The sequence below is a fragment of the Arachis hypogaea genome, chromosome 18, assembly GCF_003086295.3.
Source record: "Arachis hypogaea cultivar Tifrunner chromosome 18, arahy.Tifrunner.gnm2.J5K5, whole genome shotgun sequence".
In the NCBI taxonomy this organism is placed as follows: domain Eukaryota; kingdom Viridiplantae; phylum Streptophyta; class Magnoliopsida; order Fabales; family Fabaceae; genus Arachis; species Arachis hypogaea.
Window position 1 is genome coordinate 128,605,417 of NC_092053.1, and position 17,765 is coordinate 128,623,181.

General features: G+C 38.7%; 1 protein-coding gene and 1 pseudogene across 1 annotated transcript; one reads left to right on the forward strand and one right to left on the reverse strand.

Annotated features, from left to right (window-relative positions):
• The first annotated feature begins 1,653 nt into the window (after positions 1–1,653).
• LOC112770516 (laccase-15-like) lies at positions 1,654–4,750 on the forward strand (annotated as a pseudogene).
• An 8,919-nt stretch (positions 4,751–13,669) lies between these two features.
• LOC140181484 (uncharacterized) lies at positions 13,670–17,742 on the reverse strand. The gene is made up of 5 exons (XM_072225095.1): positions 17,681–17,742; positions 15,512–17,375; positions 14,783–15,346; positions 14,634–14,691; positions 13,670–14,505 (listed from the first exon to the last, which is right to left on the reverse strand). Exons 1-5 carry the CDS (start codon positions 17,740–17,742, stop codon positions 13,670–13,672), a joined length of 3,384 nt encoding a protein of 1,127 aa, XP_072081196.1.
• Positions 17,743–17,765: the final 23 nt, after the last annotated feature.

Here is a 17,765-nt window from a genome sequence, read left to right on the forward strand (position 1 = left end):
AATTCAATTACAAGTTTAGTCTTTATTATCTTATCTTATCTTATCTTTATCTTGTCTTTAGTTGTTCTTATTTTATCTTTATTTGCTTTTATCTTTCATAGGACAATGCTCTATATATATTTAGTTTTACCCTCATAATTTACAACATACTTCAGTACAATTCAATCAATCAACAATCAATAAAAGTTCTTTTCTTTGCTTTTCCTATTCTTTCACAATTTTATCATGGTATCAGAACCTTGGTATCCTCCTTGAAGAGCATACATAAGCTATCATCTTTCCGGTGAGAAATCACCCTACTTTTTCAACCTCCTCCCACGATGAATAATCAATCTTTCAATTTAGCTCAGCAACCAATCTCTATTACATCCATCCAAGTAAAAATTCAACATCAGTCTTGGTTACACCTATTCTAACAGAAACAACTATCATTCATGGAATAGTCACTATGGCCTATCTGTGTCTTCTTCTGGCAGTTTCATCTGCACCTTCTTCCAAGAGTTTCGTCTGCATTCTGTTTCAGCAGTCATGTCTGCATTCTATTTTAGCAAGTTCAATCTGTTTTAGCAGCTCCATCTGCATTTTTATTGCGCTCCACGCGCCTTCTTTTATTGCGCTCTACGCGCCCTTTCAAGACCAATCTTATTACGCCATATGTACCCTCTGAACACCAATCTCATTGCGCTCTACGCGCTTATTTTTTCATTTTTCTTTTGAAGATCACTGCTCAAGCACAGCATCTCCTTTTATATTTTTGTCGTCGGCAGCTCAAGCTCCGCCGCACGCATTTTTGAAGATCGCTGCTCAAGCGCAGCATCTCCTTTTATATTTTTGCCGCCGGCAGCTCAAGCTCCGCCGTACACATTTTTTGAAGATTGCTGCTCAAGCGCAGCATCTCCTTTTATATTTTTGCCGCAGCCGTCGCACACATTTTTTGAAGATTGCTACTCAAGCGCAGCATCTCCTTTTATATTTTTGCCGCCAGCAGCTCAAGTTCCGCCGCACGCATCTTCCTCCGCGTCACCACGTCAGACGCGTCTTCCTCAACAATTTCATCGGAACTTATCCAAGTTGTGGATTATTGACATCTTCCATCCACCAGCTTGCGGGGGCGTATTAAACTACTCTTCTACCTTAACCCATGAAAACAATAAAGAAGTCTCGTGGCCCACAAATTCAGCCTAACAGAATACATAAATTCAATTACAATTTTAATCTTTATTATCTTATCTTTATCTTGTCTTTAGTTGTTCTTATCTTATCTTTATTTGCTTTTATCTTTCATAGAACAATGCTATATATATTTGGTTTTACCCTCATAGTTTACAACACACTTCAGTACAATTCAATCAATCAACAATCAATAAAAGTTCTTTTCTTTACTTTTCCTATTCTTTCACAATTTTATCACGCCTCCTTAACAGATTTTCCAATCAATCAACGCGCGAATCTATAACTTTCTTTTTCGAAAGGATTTTGTTTCCTTTTTTGAATTCCTTCTGCGTTTTCTTACCTTCTCTCTTCGATCTCTTTCGTGCGTTTCTCTCTTCCTTTTCCTTTGCTGTTTACGTAAGTTTTTCTCTCTGTTCTCTTTCTTCGTTTTTTCATTTTTCATTGTTTTTAAAATCAAGTTCTGAAATCGTTTTGAAGATAATGGATGATTCAACTTTAGATTATCAGCTGAACCAGAGCGAAATAGATTTTGAATTTGAATTCAATGAAGTTCCTGAGTTGTGGTTTAATTCCAATTAATAATTGAATCTAAATTTAAATCCAGTTAGTAGTTTATGATTGTGTAGCTGAATAATGGGTGAACCTTGTCTGTGAAATTTGCTGTTCATTGTTCCTTGTTTGAATTGAATCTAATGTACTAATTCTGATGAATTTTCTGCATTTTATATCAGGGGTGTAAATCAAGAATATTTGGGTGTATTTCAGGAATGTTTGGATGTATTTACAGTTTATGACTTTTCATCTCATTGAGGGTGAATTGTCTTATTGTTTTAGTTGAATTGTTTTAGTTTCTGTTTATTGATAATTCATGAATCTGATTTTTATTATTTTTTATAATAGTTTTATAGTTGTATTTGCATTCTATAGTTTATACTTGTTCTAATATAGTATATTTTGGGTGTATTTTGCAGCAAATTTATGGTGTTGATGAGCAGTTTGTATCCAAAATTGGGATGACCTTTAACACCCTTAAAGATGCTGCAAAATTCTACAAGGATTATGCGAAGGTTGTAGGTTTTTCTACAAGAGTTCGTAGCACAAATAAAAAGGGAAACGAAATTAAGAATCAATTGATTACATGTAGCATAAAGAAAAAATGGAAATTGAAAATATCTTCGACTGAGAAGACAAATCCCTCGGCTGGATTTGAAGTAGGAAAATCGAAAAAATATTTATTGTTTTGAGTCCAATCAAGTGGTTGAGGTGTGGTTCAATTCAGAAGAAAAAAATGTAACATTAAAGAAAATATTTTTCTGTATTTGCAGCAAATTTGGGTGTAAAACGAAGATATTTGGGTGTAATATGAAAATATTTGGGTGTAAAACGAATATATTTGGGTGTATTTTTATTCTGATAAGTTCTGCATAATTCAGAACTCTTCTTCTTCATTCTCCTCATCTTCTGCTGCTGCTTCTTTTTTTTTCATCATCATCATCATCACCATCTTCTTCTTCTTTTTTTCTTATTCATCTTTTTCTTTTTGTTTTACCTTCTCAAGTTTCTTTTGTTTTACTCTCTTAACAAGAATAAAAACAAAAAAAATCAAACAAAGAAGAAGAAGAAACACATAATGCTGCAAAATTACTTAGAAGATGATGAACTTACATTCATTTAACTAAAAGAAAGAAAGAAATAAGGAAAAGAAGAAGAAAAAAATGCAGCATTAGAGGAAATATTTTTCTGTATAAAAATGCTATTTGTACACTAAAATCAGCCACTAAAATTAGCCACCAATGTATTTATGTATAAATACATGTGTGCTTTAATTTATTTTCAATGTATATTTGTATTCTAGTATACTTTGGTGGCTGATTTTAGTGTACACGTAGCATAACTCATTTCTGTATTTGCAGCAAATTTGGGTATAAAACAAAGATATTTAGGTGTATTTTTATTCTGATAAGTTCTGCATAATTCAGAACTCTTTATCTTCCTCCTCCTTCTCTTCTGCTGTTTCTTCTTCTTCATCTTCTTATTTCATATTCTCATAATTTTTTTGAGAGAAAAAAATCAAACAAAGAAAAAAAATATATAATGTTACAAAATCAAAAGAAAAAGAGGAGAAACACGACGATGAAGATGAAACACGCGAAGAAAAAGGAGGAAAAACACAAAGAAAAAAAGGAGAAGAAGAAGGAAAAAGAAGAGGAAAAAAAACGCGGAAAAAAATGACAGTTGTGGTTTTCATCGAGGAAGAAGAATAAGAGTCGTTTATAATGGTAAAGGAGTGCTTTAGAAACGTGATGCGCGTGTTAACGCTTCATCTCCTCCATTACCTTGTCTTCCTTACTACAATGACACAAATGCAGCTTTTGATTTCTTAGGAAGCCTTAGAGGCAAACCGACATACCCTCATAAAGTCCCAACAATAATCACAACTCGTATCATTAGCACTATTTCTATCAACACATTCCCATGCCCTGAAGGTCAGACATATTCACAAACATGTGAAGGGCCAAATGGAACACGTTTAGCAGCTAGCATGAACAACATATCCTGAGTTACCAAACATTTCCATCTTGGATGCATATTATTACTACTTAAATGGTGTCTACAGTAATAATTTTCCTAGTTTTCCTCCTTTGGTATTCAACTTCACTGCAGAGTGTTTGCCATTGATACTAGAGATACCAAAGAGAAGAACCATGGCTAGAGTTATAGAGTATGATTCAACAGTGGAAATTGTGTTTCAAGGGACAAACTTGGTTGCTGGGATAGATCATCCTATGCATATACATTGAACTGGCTTCTACGTTGTTGGACGTGGATTTGGAAATTTTGATGAAAATGAGGATACAAAGACATACAATCTAATTGACCCTCCTCTTAGGAACACAGTTCTTGTGCCTATAAATGGTTGGGCTACCATAATTTACAGAGCTGGTAACCCAGGTATGTTTCATGAAATAACATTTTAGTTTAATGTGAAATGATTTTATTAGTTTCATGATTTAGGATTTTTTGTTAAATAAATAAAATAGATTGATTATTTACTCATATGTATTTAAAAATATCTATATTTTTTTTCTTTTTTTATTACTATTTAATTGATAGTAATAACTTCAAAAGTTATATTACATGTATTTCGTTAGTGGTGTAATAATAGAAAAAATATAAATAATTTTATAAAAGCATATATGAGTAAATAATCAATTTATTTTTTAAAAAAAAACCCATCGTTTTGCCTTGCTAAGCAATTAGTTTGGATTCTATGTGCTATCTAATAGTTTAAAAAAAAGAGTATCAATTAGCAAGTTAATTCAATTTATGAAACAAAATATGTATATGAAACACAATTCAATTTTAATTGCTCTTATCTATTTTTATTTTTTCTACACCTATGTTGAGAATTGAAACTAATTGTTGCTTGAACACTTCTGTTGATGAATTTAGGAGTTTGGTTTGTGCATTGCCATCTAGAACGGCACCTGACTTGGGAAATGGAAACTGTGTTCATTGTGGAAACGGATGCGATGAAAAATTACTTCCTCCACCTCCAGATCTGCCTCCTTGTTGAAGAATTATTGCCATTTAGGGCTCTTATTCGCTTTCTTTTATGTAAAAAAGGGAGCAAATTTAAAATTATTAACTAAAAAATTTAGTCATCTAAACTTTTTCATATATTAATGTTATAAGCAATTTATATAAGGATGGGAACACTATCCAAATCTGGGGATACCCACTCTACCCCTATCCATTTGGGGCGGGTTCTTGGCGGGGTGGGACGCAGTCGGATTTAGATAATACTCGCTTCTATTTACTGCGGTATATATATAATGTATATAAATATATATAATTTCAATATATATAATATATGTAATATATATAAAATAATTAGTAAAATGATTAATAATATTGTATCATATTTAAATTTTTACTTTAATTTATATTATGCATGTAATGACAGTTATATAAATTTTAAAATTTAATTTTATTTGTTGGATTTTAATAATTATAGGAACATAGTGAATACTCGTGAAAACGGATTAAGGTTCAACTTTTTACTATCTATGAATAAGAATAAAACGAGTTCTATACAGATTATTGTAGATTTGTAGAGTGAAACAGAATCAGATAGAGTAAAAACCCGCCCTACCCACCCCATTATTACTCTGAGTTCTGCATCACTACATGACATAAGTTATTTATGATCTTTTCTGTAAAGCAACCGGATAATTATGGTTCAGTACATACCAATTATATATATATGAACCATCATTTTTCACTTTTTGAGTAGATAAAATCGCCAATTCTCTAAGTGGATTATTAGAGCAAGAGCAGGACCCTGTTGCGGTTTACATAGATTATAAAAAAAATGCATTTTGGTATTTGTTTTGTATTTTGTGTAATATGATAAAATTGGATGTCAGTTTATTTATTATAGTAAATTGTCCTAATATAAACATACCTTACTCTGCTATAAAATATAAAATATGCTTTAGCAACTTTAGTCTAATCAATTTTTTTTATGTTATAGGTTTGACTTAATAATAATAATAATAATAATAATTTGTACTAACTAATAATATAATTGTCAGCTAATAATAACAAAATAACAATAATACTATTAATGAATAGTATAACTTATGAACATTGTAACTTTTTTTTTTACTTTAATCGTAAATATAAATTCAACTTACATATATAAAAAAAATTTTACTCCATTATAAAATTAAAATTACTTTAACACTTTTATTTTGATGAGTTTGACTAACTCATAAATTTGATTATTGAATCTGTATTTATGAGATAGTTTGAACTCAATAATAGTTTGACTTAATATATATGTATATATATTATTTATTTGAACTAATATATACTATCTTCGTCATATTTGAGCTATTTTGTAAGTTTAAACTAACTCGTAAATTTTTTATAAGCAAAATTTAAAAAGGAGATTCTATTTTCTCATTAATTAACTTTTTAAAAAAAAATATGACAATTTTATTATTATATAAGCACATATTATATTTATCACAACTACTTCAAAAAATATACAAATTTTTAATATAATTTTTTTTACTCAACTCTAGTAAAATCATATTTTTCTTCATCCTTATCCTAACCACAGTGCTAACATTTTTTTCATATAATATGAGCAGATTTTGAGTTATAAATACTTTTTTTAAGATTTTTTTTGTATTATCTTTTTTTATTAATTTCACAATAATTTTACCTTTAACATGCAAACAAAACGAATGAGTGAATACAAGCTCTTCGATGCATCCTTTAGTCTTTTACATATTGCGTTTTATCTATTACTATTGATAGCATTTCAAATTAGGGCCTCGGATAAGAATAGATAAACATAATATATTACCCTTAGATTAATTCCATTAGATAGGGCGACGACATTTACAATACATATAAAATATCATCTTTTAACTTTTCAATGGAAAAGTATTGGATACCAACAGTCAATTTGTCAGCTTTTGACAACTCAATTAACAGTTAATAATTTTAAATTATTTTAATAAATTTAAATTTTAAAAAATGATATTAATGAGAAATTTGAATAATAAAAATTGTGTTGAGTAACCGCCCACAAGGTCACTGTGATCAGCGTCTGTCTTCTTCTTAGACCCATGATCGCAACCCACCCCTCTTTAGGTGTTGTCGCCATCATGGTATTTGCACCGACACCATATCACCGAAAACACCTCTATAACCACAAAAGACACAAGCGCATAAAAAAAAACGCCTCCAAAAAAGACACCTCCAAAAAAGACACAGTTGTCAGAAGACACGACAATAGAAGGGAAAGAACCTGTACGACACGTCTTGGAGATGGTGCTGGTTGCGGCCATGCCGATATGTTGGTGCGCGGCACAGCGACGGACCACTTGGAATGATTTGCGGGATGGGTAACGTCGTCTTCCTTGCATGGTGACTCGGGTTGTCGTTGCCAGCGTCTTGTAGTGGATGGATGCTCGGGTCGAGGCTATCGGTGCAGTTGTGCGAAGGTTGACGGCACGCGAGGCTATCTTTGTTGATAGTTCTGGTTGTCTTCTCCGGCGTCTTGTCGCGGGGGGACGCTCGTCAGAACCGGGAGGGGGCGGTGGTGTAGTTGTCTAGGATTTGTGGGCACTGTGAGGGAGATGGGAGAGGAGACGGAGAGGGGGGTGTGGCGCAACTGCTTAGATTAGGATTAAGTTGGGATGTTTTTTTTATGTTAGTGGGTTTTGGGCCCACTCCAATAAGAGTTGGCAGATTCTATGTTGGTTAAGGATTGATTCTCAATACAGTTGACTTAGCAGAGAGATCATAATTTATTGAGAGAGTGAAATGAATTAAATTGCATAAAATAGGATAATATATGCCATATTTAAAATGGTTATAGGCAAAACTGGCATAGTGCTAAATGATCTATATATGTTTATTCTTGTTAAATAGGTTCAATTATTATCATTAATTAACTCTTTAAAAGGAGTTATAACTATTTTCATGAATGTATCTTCAACACTAATCAATCATTAATAAAAAAAAAGTTCATCACCAATCTTTCACTCACTCACTTTAATTAACACAGTTCAATCAAAGATGTATTTATTCATTAGAATGATTTTTCATTATTCCCTACTCAACCATAAGTTTCAATAAATATATTGCGTTAAGAAAAATGCAAGATTACTTACTGACTTTTTTTGAGTTAATAGTCAAAATTGTCCCTGAAAGATACCTCGATCTCCATTTTCGTCCCTGAAAGATAAAATTAATCGAATTTGTTCCTGAAAGATACCCAACCTAGTCATGTTCATCCTTCCGTCATCTCCTTCGCTGAGTTGACAAACGTTCGCTGACGTGTGTCGTTAACTGCCAGCGTGGCAGACGCCAAATTGTACCCTGTTGTTGCTGACAAGATAAGTCTTTTATATCAAGTCAAATTAGTCCTTGAGTAGATAAACCCTATCCCCTTTTCAATTTTCAACCCATTTTCTTCTCTTCTCTCACGGCTCATACCAATTTTCAAACCTCATAACCTCCTTCTCCTTCCTCCTTCCCTCCATTCTCCCACTGCTGTGTGACCCGATTGGAACCCCAATTCTAATCCTATCTCCATTCCCATCATTTTCGGATTCTTCCTTTCTCTTATTGCAATCAAAGAGATCAAGAGGGATCACAGTGAAGCTGGCTCCAGCTACAGCCAGCAAGGTAGCAGCAGCAACATGGCCAAAGGTGAATGCTCGTTAATGTCGAGCGGGAAGGCCAAGATGTGAGAGGAAGACCACGACCCAAGCTCCAGCGACGGCGGCATGGATGAGCTCCTCGCTGCTCTTGGTGACAAGGTTCGCAACTTAGACATGGCTGACGTGACCCGATTCTCCTTCTTCTTCCCCCTTCCCTCAATTCTCCCACTGCTGTGTGACCCGATTGGAACCCCAATTCTAATCCTATCTCTATTCCCATCATATTTGGATTCTCCCTTTCTCTTGTTGCAATCACAGAGATCAAGAGGGACCACAATGAAACTGGCTCCAGCTACGGCCAGCAAGGTAGCGGCAGCAACAGCGTGGCCAAAGGCGAATGCTCGTCAATGTCGAGCAGGAAGGCCAAGATGTGGGAGGAAGACCACGATCCAAGCTCCGGCGGCGGAAGCATGGACGAGCTCCCCGCTGCTCTTGGTTACAAGGTTCGCAACTCAGACATGGCTAACGTGGCCTAGAAGCTGGAGACTAAACGATGACGTTTCAACGGTAGGAGAGCATTGTATCAAAACTGCATCGTTTTAATTGTATGCCACGCTGACAGTTAACGACACACGTCAGCGAATATTTGCCAACTTAGCAAAGGAGATGACGGAAGGACGAACGTAAGTACGTAACTAGGTTGGGTATCTTTTGGGGGGCAAATTCGATTAATTTTATCTTTCGAGGACAAAAATGGAGATCGAGGTATCTTTGAGGGACAATTTTGATTATTAACTCGACTTTTTTTATTTATGGCTAGATTTATTCTATTAGCTTATAGTTGATCTCTTATATGTCTTTTCATTGATCTTTTGTGTGGCTCACCATCAATTTCAGGTTTCTGAAAAAGGAGCACTTTCATTTGATGCTGAGGAGGAGCCTCTGATAAGAATATCTTCGTATTGGAGCCGCCAGTGAAAAGAAGATCCAACAACCAAGATTGCTTTTTTATTTGATTAAAGCTCACCCGAATCCAGTCGTCACTCTTTGTTCTTACCCACAATTTGATCCTCCATCCAAACCTAAGCTTCTCCTCCTTCAATGAAGAAAACCTCCTCCTCTGAGAACACCACAAGATGTCGACAACAATGAAGATGCGAAGAAGTCACAAATCTCAGGGGGCGGGTGGGCAGGAGTGAGGAATAGTCTCGATCCAGGTTCTGACAGTTGTGTTCGTGGGGTTTCTGATGACATGCTCGGCATGCTAGGAAAAATTGCTACTAGTGCCAGTTTTTATTATGGTGGTAAAGAAGAAGAGATTCGATCTGCAAAAAATGAATAACAAGAAAAAAAAGACTCATTTTAAAAAACATTAAATATTAGGTAGTGTTTCGTCCTGAACGAGCCGAGGTCAGTAGCCTCCGGTCGAGCACCTGGATTCGCGGTTGAGCTAAACGTCGTCCAGGTATAAGAGTGCGGACTTAGCCTTGGCCTTCTAAAACACGGCGGCGGGAGCACCTACACAAAGCACTCCGACGCTCAAGTAAGTGTGTGAGTTATAAGCAAATAAAGAGTAATAATCAGAAGTAAGTGTAGAACCTGAGTTTTTATGAGTTAGAGGGTCTAGTTTTATAGACGTTTTTGGGTTGGTAGTGGACTTCATAGGTTCCGATATTCCTGGTCAGTGCAGTTAGTAGTATCTTTTTGATATGTATGGAGGCGTGTTTGAGTAGTGTAATATGTTTTGGGTAACGGTTTTGGGAGATAAGGTTTATTGTTTTGTTTGTTTCCGACCTTTAAGGTCGGTTCATAACTGATTATTGCGTGGTACATGTCATAGCCCCCCAGGTCGTCTAGCGTTCTGTATAGATCGGTAGGCGAGCTTTCTTGTCTTTCATACGTGGCTAAATATTGTTTCTATTTTGAAAAAAAAATTGAAAAAGGGTTTATTTGTGTTCTTCGCAAGTCGTGTCGCCTTTATTGCTTTTTATTGTCTTTTGGGTTTCCCATGTTCCTTAGTGGTTGTGAATTAACTTACCCACTTCAATAGTGGGCTTGCAATAATAGTCATTCTCTGTTTTGGAAATTACGCTGCGTTGCTCCCTCTTCTCTCCGTTTTATTTTCACTATGTCTTCGAAAGGTTAGTGTTTCTTGACTTTTCTTTGACTGTTTGCTTTTCGTGTGTTTTTTCATGGCGGGAGAGAAACTAAAAGAGAAATTGAAAGCTGTTGAGGTTAGGGAAGATGACCCATATCACTGGGTCCAAGATGATGTAAAGACCCATTCTTCTTCTTTTGTCAGTGTCGAATCCCTTTCTGAGTTGAGGGGTATGGATTTTGTTAAGGGTGGTTCTGGTGTTGTCGTTGAGCTTCAGCCCTGTTCTAGTAGTGATAGGGTTTGTGAGAGAAGGGGCGACTGGGAGTATTTCTATATGTATACTCCATGCATGGTTGAGATTGGTGTGAAGTTTTCTTTTTCTTCTTTTGAGTGTGACGTCCTTACTCAACTTAACTGTGCTCCGTCACAGTTACACCCAAATTCCTGGGCGCTCCTTCGTGCCTTCCAATGTTTGATGGATTATCTCTCCTTTTCCTGTTCGTTGTCTTTGTTCTTCTCGCTTTTTCAGGCTAAGGGAGTTCGTAAGGGTTTGTGGGTCTGTCTTAGTAGTTTCCCGGGTCGGTCCTTGTTTCTTCTGTACAAGTCTTCCTTTAAGAATTTCAAGTCTCTTTTTGTCAAGGTTCGTTCGTCCGAGTTTGAATATCCCTTTTATTTGGATGATGAACTTAGTGAGAAGTTTCCCCTTTACTGGTGTTCTGAGCCGAGCCAAATCCTTGAGGCTTCCGAACGGAGTGAGGAGGAGGAGTTTGTGATGAATTTTCTCGTTGAAAGTGTTGCTGCTGGGGAATTTATGTCCATTCCTGATATTTTGCGCTTGTATGATTTGGGTGATAGTGAGGGTTTGAGGGCGCATATAGGTAATGCTTTTGGTATTTTATGTTTTGTGCTGGTCATTTGCCGAGCTTTCCTAATGATAGTTTCTTGCAGGTGGCCGAGTTCCTTTGCTAGACCCGAACAAGTTGCAGTCTTTCTTAAATAAGAAAAAAGAAAAGGGGGTTAGTGGCTCTGGTGATCGGAAGGATGCTAGAGAGCAGGCCTTCTCGTCTGTTGCTCATCCTGCGTCTTCGTTTAAGAGGAAGAGGGATGATACCTCCTTAGAGGTTATTTCAGAGGGTGATCAAGAGGCTGTAGGTGGTGGTGGACTTGCCTTTGATTGGCAGAAGAAGCTCCATGGCTTTATTGTTGGATCTAGTTCACATTCCCTTTGGAGCAAGCAGTTTAACTTTGCGGAGCTTTCTGATAGGGCCTCGCAGTATCCTGGGGACATGCTTATGACTCGTCGGGTTGGTATGGAGGCGCTTGGTAAATTTGTTCAGGTACCTTTACTTTCGTTATGTATCCTTTCGATCTGTTATAGTTTCATTCTTACTTTATAAGTGTGTTTGTAGGTTGTTGCTTCTCGTCTATTTTGTGTTGGTCGGACTGCCGAGCTTATTGGCACCGAGCAACAAGAGGCTGTGGACAAGGTTTCTTCCTTGGAGAAGTCATATGGAACTCGGATCGTTGATTTGGAGAAGGCTGTGAAGGAGAAGGATGATGCTGTTACTAGCGCTGTGGCTAAGGCAAAGAAAGCTGAAGACGAGGTGGTTCGCTTGAGAGATCAAATTCGTTTGTTGCAGGCTGAAGTTAAGGAGCATGATGTAGCTAAAGGTCGGCTTACTTCTCGTGTCCATGAGCTGGAGGAAGCTGGGATGGAAATGTTTTCTTATGGCTTTGATCGTGCTGTGAGTCAGATTGCTTTGTTAGCCCTAGAGTTTGATTGTGACAAGCTTGACATGACCAAGATAGTGGTTGGTGGAAAATTAGTTGTGGACGGCACTGTGGAGGAGCATGATGAAAATGTTCCCTCTTCTTAGTTTGTTTTGCTCTGTGTAGTTTGGACATGTACTTATGACTTTATTTACTGTTTTGGTTTGGATGACCGAGCTTTGGTCATATTTATTTTCGAATTTTGTATGGTTTTGGCCGACGTTGGGCCAAGTTGACAATGTTTTGTTTGTGATTGTCTATAGCATATGCTTTGTTTTGTTATCTTGTTTTGACATTGTTAGATTCTGTTTGAAAAAATTTGTCACGTTTATTTGAATATATTGGGCGTCCGGCCTCATGAAAACCCTCCTTAGGCAAAACCCTTCCTTTGGGAAAAAAGCTCTAAGGGGGAAAAAGAGTACCTTCATTCGCTAATTTGTACAAACTATGATCTATACATTTTGAGTGAAGATATATTCCAGTTTCCTGGTAACGTTTGAAGTTGATAGGCCCCCATGCCGAGTACTTTTGTTACTCGGAAAGGGCCTTCCCAATTTGCGGCGAGCTTGCCATGTGCTGGAGGTCGTCTGGCCTCCTCTGTTCATCTGAGCACTAGGTCGCCTTCCATGAATGTCCTCGGTACTACTCTCTTATTGTGTTTTCTTTCTGCCATTCTTTTCTGGGCTCTTTGTTTGATGGCGACGATTTCCCTGTCTTCTTCGGCTAGGTCAAGCTCGGCATTTCTGGCGCTGATGTTTTGTTGTTCGTTGTATAGCTCGGCTCTTAATGTCGGTACCCCGACCTCAACAGGGATTAGTGCTTCTGAGCCATAGACTAACTTGAAGGGTGTTTCGACCGTAGTGTTATGTACTGTGGTGTTGTAACTCCACAATACTTCTGGTATGAGCTCGGCCCATTCTCCTTTTGTATTGTCGAGCTTCCTTTTTATTGCCTGCAACACAACTCGGTTAGCAGCTTCGGCTTGCCCATTAGTTTGTGGGTGTTCGACCGAGCTAAAACGATGCTGTATATTAAAATTTCTTAGGAACAAACCGAGCTTATTGTCTCTGAACTGTCTACCATTGTCTGATATTATTTCCTTTGGTATTCCAAAACGGCATATTATATTTTTCCATATAAAAGATCGTACCTTTTCGGCTGTTATCTTTGCTAAGGGTTGTGCTTCTATCCATTTTGAAAAGTAGTCTATGGATACCAAAAGGAATTTTACCTGTCCTGGGGCTGTTAGAAATGGGTCGAGGATATCAAGTCCCCATCTGTGGAAATGCCAGCTTACCTCCATGCTGTGTAATACCTCGGCCGGCTTTGTTGAGATGGTTTCATGTTTTTGGCATTTGTCACATGTTTTGACTTTTGCTATGCAATCTCTTTTCATGGTCGGCCAGTAGTATCCTGTTTGGACTATTTTTGCAGCGAGAGCTCATCCTCCTATGTGGTTTCCACATACACCTTCGTGAACTTCGTCCATTACCTCTCTGGCTTCATCTTTGTTTAAGCATCTTAGTAGTAGTTGTGAGAAACCACGTCTGTATAGCTCTCCTGCTATCTTTGTGTAGAAGCTTGCTTTACGCCTGAACTGTTGGGGGTTGAGCTCGTCACTGGGTATGATACCTGTGTATATGTACTCAAGAAAAAGTTTTCTCCAATCATGGAGGTGGTTAATGTTTTCTATATATAATAGTTCAATGATGGGTTTTGTAAGTGTACGTTGTGATAATGCTGATGTTTGTGTACCCGCCCTGGTGGCGGCGAGCTTGGATAGTATGTCTGCCCTGACATTTTGTTCTCTATGCACATGCAATATAGTAAAAGAACTAAAATTTGAAATTAGATCCTTTGCTAGGAGCCAGTATTGTTCTAGCAAAGGATTTTTTACCTGGAATTCTCCTCGGATTTGTTGGACCACCAGGAGGGAGTCGCAATGTGCTGTTAGGCTCTGCACTTGGTGGCTTAGGGCGATCTTGAGTCCTGCTATGATGGCTTCATACTCGGCCTGATTGTTGCTTGCCGAGAAGTGGAATTGGAGGGCTTGTTCGGCTACCACCTCATTTCCCTCTTTCAAGATTATGCCGGCACCACTTCCTTCTCGGCTTGACGCTCCGTCCACATGCAACTCCCATGTTTTATTGTGCTCGTCAGGCGTTAGTTCCGTGATGAAATCGGCGAGAACTTGTGCTTTGAGGGCCGACCTGGGCTGAAACTGAATGTCGAACTCTGAGAGCTCAATTGACCATTTGGTCAGGCATCCTGCCAGCTCTGGTTTCGTCAATATTTGCCTTAATGGGTGATTTGCCCTTACTATTATTGTGTGGCTTTGGAAATAGTGTCTTAGTCTTCTTGCTGTGACCACGAGTGCCAGGGCTAGCTGTTCTATCCTCGGGTACCTTTGTTCCGTTGGTTGTATGACTCTGCTGACGAAGTATACTGGCTGTTGTGTCCTTCCTGTCTCAATGACAAGAGCCGAGCTTATAGAGTGATTGGAGATAGACAAATATAAATATAGAGGTTTACCAACTTCAGGTCTTTATAGTACGGGTGGTGATGATAAGATGGTTTTAAGCTCGGCGAACGCCTTCTCGCACTCTGGGGTCCACTGGAATTTTTTATTCTTTAAGATCGTCTGGAAGAATAGGTGTGACCGTCTTGATACTGCTGGCAAGAATTGAGAGAGTGCGGCTACCCTTCCTGCTAATTGTTGTACTTCTTTTATCGTTTTGGGGCTTGCCATGTTGAGTATTGCTTTACCTTTCTCAGGGTTTGCTTCAATTCCTCGAGAGGTTGGCATAAATCCGAGGAATTTGCCTCCTTGGACTCCAAAGGCGCATTTTTCCGGGTTGAGTCTCATATTGTATGATCGGATCTGTTCGAATATTTCTTTGAGGTCGTCGCAGTGTGTCCGATCTTTGGTGGTCTTGGCTACCATATCGTCTACATAAATTTCAATGTTCCGATCTATTTGGTGCCGGAATACTTTGTCCATCAGTCGCTGGTAGGTTGCACCTGCATTCTTTAGGCCAAATGGCATAACTCTATAACAGAAATTACCATGCTCAGTTATAAATGCTGTCTTTCTTTGGTCTTCTGGATGCATTAGAATCTAGTTGTAGCCAGAGTATGCATCCATGAAGCTCAAGCTTTTGAAACCCGAAGCGTTGTCTACGAGTTTATCGATGCATGACAAAGGGTAAGCATCTTTGGGGCATGCTTTGTTTAAATCTGTAAAGTCGACGCACATGCGCCATTTACCTGAGTTTTTTCTTACCATTACCACGTTTGAGAGCCACGTGGTGAAGCGGATTTCTTTGATGAAGTTGGCTTTAAGGAGCTTCTCTGTTTCTTCTAAGGCCGCTTTTGATTTCTTCGCACCGAGGTTTCTCTTCTTCTGGGATATAGGTCGGCTTTTCTTGTTCGTGGCCAGTTTGTGGCAGATGATGTCTGGGCTAATACCGGGCATATCTGTCGGGGTCCAGGCGAATAGATCAGCGTTGTCTTGTAATAATTTTATCAGCTCCGATCTTTGTTGTCCCTCTAGTGCTTGGCCGATGTAAGTTACCTGTCCCGGGGCTTGGGTTAGTTGGATCTTATGTAGCTCATCTGCTGGTTGAGGTCTTTCCTGGGCGTCTCCTCGAGGATCAAGCTCGGCCAGGGACAAAACTTCCGTGCCATGTATTGATTGGACTTCACTTTGTTTCTGGCTTGTGTCCGATCTCTTTAAGCTTGCATTATAGCATTTCCGAGCTTGTTGACGGTCAGAGTGTATTGTTGCTATCTTGCCGTCTTGTGCCTGAAATTTAACACATAAATGATAAGTAGATATGACTTCTCTGAACATGTTCAGAGCAGGCCTTCCGAGGATAATATTGTAAGGACTAGGGCAGTCAACTATTAGGTACTGTATGTCTAAGGTTCTTGATAACGGGTTGTCTCCCATCGTTGTCCTTAGCCATAGATAACCCTTTATCGGTACTCTCTCACCGGAGAACCCTACTAATTCTCCGGATGAGGGCTGTATTAGTTTTTCAGATAAATTCATTTTTGAAAAAGTAGAGTAAAAAAGGACATCTGCACTGCTACCTGGGTCCAAAAGGACTTTTCTTACCAAAAGATCGCCTGTCTGGACAGAGATTACCACCGGATCGTCTGAGTTAGGAGCGGCCGAGCATATGTCAGCTTGGTTGAAAGTGATTTCCAGGTCAGGTGTGTTTTTGTTGTTTGGCGGTGTTGTTCCTTCGATTGCTAGCATTGCACGGTAGCTTCTTTTTCGTGATGAGATTGTCTCGCCTCCTCCTGCGAATCCCCCTGATATGCAATTTATAACGCCTTTGGGTGGGTTGTTGTTTGACCATTTATTGGTGTCTTTGCTGGCCGAGGTTTGCTGACGTTCTTCCTTGTTGCTTTCCCTGTGTTTTCGTCCCTCAATGTACTTATCGAAGAGGCCCTGCCGTGCTAATCTTTTTAGGAGATCTTTGGCTATCACGCATTCGTCGGTTGTATGACCATATTTCTGGTGGAAGGCACAGTGTTTGCTTTTGTCGACGAATCGCTGATCTTGGTAGCTCCCTACTCTGGTTGGTGGTTTTATAATCTTGGCATTGAGTATTTTTTTGATTATCTTTTCTCTCTTCGTATTGAATCTGGTGTAGTTGTCGAATTTTGGGGTGAGCTTGAATGGTCTGCCGAGGTTTTTAGTGTTCGCCGATCTGAAAGATCTGTCATCCTCTTTTCTCGGTCTCCTTTCGGTTTTGTCGGCCTCTCGGAGTTCTTCGATCTCCATTTGTCCTGCTGCTCTTTCCCGGAATTCGTCCAGTGTTTTTGGTTTGGTAACCGCGATTATTTCTCTGAATTTTCCGGGTCTGAGACCGGCTTTGAGGGCATGTAGGTGGACGGCAGGGTTTAGGTCAGGTATTTCCATGGTGGCATCTGTGAACTTGGTCATATAATCCTTTAAGCTCTCTTGTGGACCCTGGCAGATGGTGTTGAGATAGTCCGATCCATGTACATAGATCCGAGCTGCTGCAAAGTAGTCGATGAAAGACCTAGCCAGTTCTTCGAAGGAAGCGATTGATCCTACAGATAATTTCGAAAACCAAAGCAGAGCAACCCCGTCAAGATAAGTAAGGAAAGCTCTGCAAAACACAGGATCGTTATTAGGCCCGTTAAAAAACATCATAGATTGAAATTTTTTTATGTGAGCCCGGGGGTCACCAATCCCCTTATATGGCTCAAGAGAGGAAGGGAGTGTAAAATGCTTTGGCATTTGGTAATTCGTGATTTCCTCAGAAAACGGGTTGTCCAAGGTCAGTTTCTCCTGGGGGGGGGGGGGTTGACACCTATTAGATCGGCTCCGCCTTGGGTTGAACCTTTGGAATTGCCTTCCTCTTGTTTGCTGCTCTGGGTAGATAGCTCAGCTAGTCTCTTGACTTCCGCTTACAGTTCGGCCATCTGGGCCATGAGTTCGGCCTGACTGGGTTGATGAACTCCGTTGTCAGCCATGTCACAAGATTGATGAACCCTGC